The sequence below is a fragment of the Mizuhopecten yessoensis genome, unplaced genomic scaffold (assembly GCF_002113885.1).
Source record: "Mizuhopecten yessoensis strain PY_sf001 unplaced genomic scaffold, ASM211388v2 scaffold10311, whole genome shotgun sequence".
In the NCBI taxonomy this organism is placed as follows: domain Eukaryota; kingdom Metazoa; phylum Mollusca; class Bivalvia; order Pectinida; family Pectinidae; genus Mizuhopecten; species Mizuhopecten yessoensis.
In genome coordinates, this window is record NW_018408483.1 from 90,863 (window position 1) to 98,133 (window position 7,271).

The 7,271-nt window shown below is 34.5% G+C and overlaps 1 protein-coding gene across 2 annotated transcripts in view; it reads left to right on the forward strand.

The window, feature by feature from the left end:
• Nucleotides 1–2,043: 2,043 nt before the first annotated feature.
• Nucleotides 2,044–7,271, forward strand: part of LOC110460052 (anoctamin-8-like) — a 67,649-nt gene continuing 62,421 nt past the window's right edge. For both annotated transcript variants that reach the window (XM_021512755.1, XM_021512757.1), the window contains exon 1: nt 2,044–2,435. In XM_021512755.1, the coding sequence (XP_021368430.1) occupies nt 2,360–2,435 (76 nt within the window). In that variant the 5' untranslated portion in view covers nt 2,044–2,359. The remainder of the gene's footprint in view (nt 2,436–7,271) is intronic.

Here is a 7,271-nt window from a genome sequence, read left to right on the forward strand (position 1 = left end):
CTGATAATTATAAAAAGTACTTGTTTTCAGGTCTTTTATTATATCATTGATAATAATTACCCCCTTCTTATACCATTCTTTATAAAATACAGTTCTATTTTCTATTGTTAAAAATTTACTATGCCAAATAGGTGTTTTCAGTATTGTCCTATTCTCATTTATCAAATTTCCTTCCTTATCATGGAGGGTTTTCCAAGAAGATTTTATTAATTTATTAAACATCTATAATTATACTTTCATCCGTCCTGACAGGAACCGAACACACGGACGGAAATGTTATTTTAGATAACAAAGAATCCATTACCGCTTTGACTCCAACGTAAAAATGACACCATGAGTAATTAATTGACCCCCCCCCCCCTTTAAAAACAATACACGTAGTTATTCAAAAGATCACGGTTAGGTGAAAATAGTGAAATTGAAACGAATTCCAATAAGATGAAAAAGAAGAAAGAAAACCGAAAACATTTATGATATCTTCATACGAGGCATAGATAAGAGAAATATAAAAGCCCAATGGTTTAAGTTATTTTTGTTTTTGTGACTTTGAGACTATCTACGGTGGTCGGTTGGCTCAGTGGATAGCACACTCGCCTTTCACCTAGACAGCTAGTGTTCCATTCCCTGATTGAACCATACATTTTAGGAGGCACGATAGTCTAGTGGTAGGACGCCGGGCTCGTGACCAAAGGGTTACGGGTTCGAGCCACGGCACGACGCTGTGTTATATCTTTGAGCAAGATCCTTTACTTCGCTTGTTCCAGTCTACTCAGCTGTAAATGAGTACGTGGTTGGGTAGTTGAATAGATATTGGCTGGTTGCAAAACCACGGATAATAATTTGTGAACCGCTTTGAGACGAACTAGGTTGTGATAAAGCTGTATATAAGAACCTCAAATTATTATTATTATCATAATTATTATTTTTTCCTCCCACTTTGAGCCGGCCCCCTACTCGCTTCCCTCTGTGCCATTGACAAGAACGATTGAAGTAACTTTCTGCCCACTGTTTGGCATTTTACTAGCTTGAAAAGTATGAGAAATATGGAAACGATTCAGGAGCGTGCACTGAGATTCGTGGAGAGTGATTATGTCTCATATTTTAGTCAGCTTTTAAAATCTACTAATAGTACTCTTTTACACGGTAAGAGGCTTAAAGATATTGGCTGTGAAGTTTTTAAAATACTACACAAGATTTCTCCTGATTATATACTTGATTTGGTAAAACTAAAGGAACCTGCTTATGATCTCAGAAGGGACTTCACAGTCAGCATCCCATCTGTGGAACAGTCCTCCAAACGAATTGCGGAGATGTGGGTCCACACCTGGGATGGTCCCATCTGTACAGATTGATTTTTTTGGTTCTTATTTCTCGTTTTATTACTTCAGAAATATTTGTCATTTACAAGTTTTAGTTCTTAGTGGTGCTTTACTTTCTTTTGTGCTTTTTTTATGCTGTAAATTCCTAAATATTGTTTCATAAATGTATGTGTTGTTGTTTTAGATTATGCTATATTAGCATGTATTCTGTCAATTTTTAATTATGATTGTTATATATAGTCGTAAGAATAGCTCCTCTGAGCTAAAATTGCATTGTTACAAACACGACTCTAAATAAAAAAAGTCTTGTATCTTGTATCTTGTTTCATATAAATGTTGTTAAATAAATAAAATTTGCTCTTTTTATATTATCTTTAAAAACTATTATTTTCAGTTATATTACTTAACTATTATTACTTCAGCTGATAGTTCTTTCATAAAATGAATGTAGAAGGCGGTACGTTTGCGGTGGAGCGGAGCAAGGCGGATTTTTATGAGGCTTTAATTTATAACTCAAAAGAGAGAGGGGAAATTTTGAGTTTGTAAACAAATAACGATAAGTGTAATTTTCAATAGAACTTTCGATGTTCAATATCTGAAAAAAAATCTTAGCCTTATAGGCCTACTTCTCTATTTTTCACACACGTGGCAAAAATCTGCCTCATGACGTTCTGGCAATGTGACGTCATAGTTATATGACGTGATAAAGTCAGGCATTTCAAAATTGAACAACTGACTTGATGCTGGAAGGTCTATTTATAACGTTACAATGTACTGCACTTTACATGATTCATTTCTAAGGAATGTTGATCGTATATTGTTATCCAAGCTGTTGCCTACATTGTTCCTTATCGAACACACCTCCGTATTAAACTCAAATCTTGCCGCTAGAGGACTTGATCATGTGACCTAGCTTATACATGTAACAACAAAAACATGGAGAGCAGAGGATGCTGCAGTGTGTTCGGGACGTTGACTGCGTGAGGTCAGCAACTCTTTCGTAAGCATAGCATCCATGGAAACCATAGATAACGGATAAAATGGAGTCCACTAACGATACCTGTAATGATGCAGCAGAAAACAAAGAGAAACTGTCCGGTTCTCCAGAAAAAATCCGTAAGTTGCATCCATGATTTGGTTTGTTGACATTATCAATGGAGCACCGTTCGCGGTGTATTGCGGTGTGGTTTTCCTATTTATAGCTACAAAGGTGCCATATAGCTTGGCCTAGGTATACGTATGATGCACGACTGGCCAGGGATACTAAGTGTTATTTATCTGCAGGTGTATCAACTGGCCACACATGGTCAGCCTGAGCCAGTGTCAGTCTACATTCCTAGTTAGACTGAACCTGGCGTGTAAACTGCTTAGATAAAGTATAGTATCGTACACTTTAACGCACATTTCACCAGATATCGTCATACATTATATGATCCTTCTGATTATTATTTTGTCCCACTGTCACATGTTCTGTCTTTTGTATTAAAACAAGATAATGACATAGGTTTCACTTTGTTTTCAATATGAACTATACTGTACTGTACAGTATTCTGGTTGATGACAAATAATTATACCTTTGTCTTTGTATCAATATTTCAATTTCTTTTAAAGGTGTATTTTTATTAGTGTATGTACACAGACATATCGAGGTAATACTGGGTAGAGCACCAGTCAGCTAGCATTGGTTATCACCTCTTATTTGCTTTCAATTCAACATTATGTATTATTACTATTACAGTAGCCTATAGATATAGTCAACTGTATATAAATACTCTGATTATATATATAATAAAATTAACTTCTTGTATGTCTTTTTAAAAACACATAAAAACATAATGAAAAAAGTATCTAAATTATTTGATGTCTAAAAAAAAGTAAGTAAATTGGTGATTCACTGGCATAGACGGTTCCGACATATGTGTTATATATATATATATATTTATGTTTACTAAATTTTGATACACTGATGAGCCTTTCATATCCATGTTACATCATTTTCCAGTTGGATTTTATGATTTAAAAAAAATAATAATGTCGGTAATATTTTTACCAGTATAAGGTGGCAGTACCCAAATCGGATCAGTACTCAAATCGGATGACTTTTTGCAAAAATACTTATAAATCAATAAATGTGTCAGCAAATCAGTTATAACAATGATGTAATCTGAGAATAGATAGCCATGCACCATTTTTTGTCTACAGATGATTTGTTTTTAAGTTCAAATAGCACAAGAAAACGTAATACAAACTCAAATGTCAGTGTTTTGATTACGTTTTAAAAAAATGGCGTGTGCGACGACTATGGATTAAGTTTTGGACTATAACAATAAATTCATGCTATAGGAACACTTTTTGTCATATAAAATCTAAAGGTCATCATAAAATGTTTATATGGTGCCAAAAAAATATTCATTTGAAGTGAAGATACTGCAAAATTCAAGCCTTGATCCGATTTGGGTCCTGACATTCGCAAAAACTGGAGACGCTGATTGGTGACTTCAGAGCGTCCTATAAATATCTCAAGTGAGCCCCGGTGCTAATTTTGATTGTAAGAACACCCATTGATGTCCTTCTTTTTCAATGTTAGAGAGTTAACTACGTTCATTGTTCCTGCTGACAATATTTGTATATTTATCTGCTGTTATGTTATTGAGATATTACTTTTCATCTCCAAATAATAGTTATTGTTGATGTAATTAAATTCCAAAAATTTTGCTATCAACATTGTTTTGGAAGACAAAAGATATTGTCGATAGCTAAAAATCTTATATATAATTATTACCAGTAGAAATACCACATATTTATCTAGCCAAATTTCTTCAAATGGAATGAAAAAATGAAGCCAGGAAATTAATTAGAAAAAGAAAAAAAAAACAGAATCTAATGGGAAAATAATGTGACATACTTTTGGCACATACCCAGTACCAGGTAATTGTATGTTTCACATCGAAACTTCTGCAAACAACATAATATTTCTAGTCATCAAGAAGTGGTTTCTGTACGTTGCAAACTTAGATAATGCATTGAGCATATTCTAGTGCAATATGAAAAATATATTTGTTGTAATTAAAATAAGTTTATGGTGAATTTTTATGAATTTGAAAAGATACTTTTTTAATGAAACCTTTAGTTATAAATATTTGGCAATCACTGTTTGGGACCCAGTTTTCACTCAGAGATCTCTTTTTCTTGTGGAGCACAAGAACAAGAATTCTGACCATGAATGTGAATTTTCAGACATTTCAATTGTTTTGAAACCGATAACCGGCTGCAATGTGTAGCTTCCATTATACCACAGACTTAGATAACATAATTCTGTGATTATACATATATAGTTCAAGTTCAAGATATTTTATTAAGTATTTCAAGGCCAACTAGCCCATAGTACAATTTGCACAGTACATAATAACCATATTCACACAATTTTTACATCAAAAACAATTTCTGCAGAGTACCTTATAACGTACAATTTACTAATATATAGCACTGACTTCCGATTTAATAATACTAAATTTGTGATGTCACAGATATAATATAATTTGATCTTGCTTCAAAAGCTAAATATACAAATTTAGCAACATTTCTTAATTTATCTTCATTTCCAGTTATTAACATATATTTTGCTTCAACATAGTTTTCCAATGCCCACATTTGTCTTATATGTTCATATAATGGACAGTGTAATAAAAAATGATATTCATCTTCAATGAGTCTTGTACTGTTTGTATATAAACAGTAATTACATAATCTTTCTTCCCTTGGAATTTTTAGTTCACGACCTTTTTCAATAAATAATTCATGACTGGATACATGCAGTCTAGTTAGAGCAATTTTATGAGACTTATTTGTAATACAATATAAGTATCGTTCGGGTTCAATTAAAGTTTTGACATCCGAGTAAAAATTCAGTTTATTAGAGTTGTTTATTCCAAAATCCCATTCTTGCATACAAGTGTCTTTTACTCTTTGGGTAAACAGTCTCATAAAACTATTTACATCGCCAACTTCATGATATATCCATACATAATGAAATCCATATTTGTACAATAGATCTCTAATATTTGTAGCCCAAGTTACTCTTCCAACATTGTGTAAATTTACTAACATATCATAGCACCTTCGTGGATATCTAGAGGAGTCCATACTTAAAATATTAAACCAATACTTTATACACTTTTTTTATATTATTATACATATATAATGAGCAGTCTGGACAGTGTCCTGATATCTAACTACAGGATATATACAGTTGACCAGCTAACATTCGATGTTGTTCTAATGAATAACTACAGGATATACAGTAGACCAGCTAACATTCGATGTTGTCCTGATGAATAACTACAGGATGTACAGTAGACCAGTTAACATTCGATATTGTCCTGATGAATAACTACAGGATATACAGTAGACCAGCTAACATTCGATGTTGTCCTTATGAATAACTACAGGATGTACAGTAGACCAGCTAACATTTGATGTTGTCCTGATGAATAACTACAGGATGTACAGTAGACCAGTTAACATTCGATATTGTCCTGATGAATAACTACAGGATATACAGTAGACCAGCTAACATTCGATGTTGTCCTTATGAATAACTACAGGATGTACAGTAGACCAGCTAACATTCGATGTTGTCCTGATGAATAACTACAGGATGTACAGTAGACCAGCTAACATTCGATGTTGTCCTGATGAATAACTACAGGATGTACAGTAGACCAGCTAACATTCGATGTTGTCCTGATGAATAACTACAGGATGTACAGTAGACCAGCTAACATTCGATGTTGTCCTGATGAATAACTACAGGATGTACAGTAGACCAGCTAACATTCGATGTTGTCCTGATGAATAACTACAGGATGTACAGTAGACCAGCTAACATTCGATGTTGTCCTGATGAATAACTACAGGATGTACAGTAGACCAGCTAACATTCGATGTTGTCCTGATGAATAACTACAGGATGTACAGTAGACCAGCTAACATTCGATGTTGTCCTGATGAATAACTACAGGATGTACAGTAGACCAGCTAACATTCGATGTTGTCCTGATGAATAACTACAGGATGTACAGTAGACCAGCTAACATTCGATGTTGTCCTGATGAATAACTACAGGATGTACAGTAGACCAGCTAACATTCGATGTTGTCCTGATGAATAACTACAGGATGTACAGTAGACCAGCTAACATTCGATGTTGTCCTGATGAATAACTACAGGATGTACAGTAGACCAGCTAACATTCGATGTTGTCCTGATGAATAACTACAGGATGTACAGTAGACCAGCTAACATTCGATGTTGTCCTGATGAATAACTACAGGATGTACAGTAGACCAGCTAACATTCGATGTTGTCCTGATGAATAACTACAGGATGTACAGTAGACCAGCTAACATTCGATGTTGTCCTGATGAATAACTACAGGATGTACAGTAGACCAGCTAACATTCGATGTTGTCCTGATGAATAACTACAGGATGTACAGTAGACCAGCTAACATTCGATGTTGTCCTGATGAATAACTACAGGATGTACAGTAGACCAGTTAACATTCGATGTTGTCCTTATGAATAACTACAGGATGTACAGTAGACCAGCTAACATTCAATGGAGGAAAACTGAAGTTTTCTTCAAAACATAACCTGACAGGGAGAATCTTTGGATCAATTCAGAAAATCAAATCTTTTTCTAACTCAGTGATCAGTAAACAGTTTCTTGATCTGTATGCAACTATCTTAGAGAGAAAAAATATATCGCGTTCACAACATAGTGTCCGGTGTTTAAATGAAGGAATCTTTCTGGTCATAACTGACACCTATGGGAAAGAATGAACCACCTACTACTAATGGGTGGGGGATAGTTGGGGTGGGGGATAGTGTGGGGGGACTGGCTGATTGACCCACCTACTACTAATGGGTGGGGGATAGTTGGGGTGGGGGA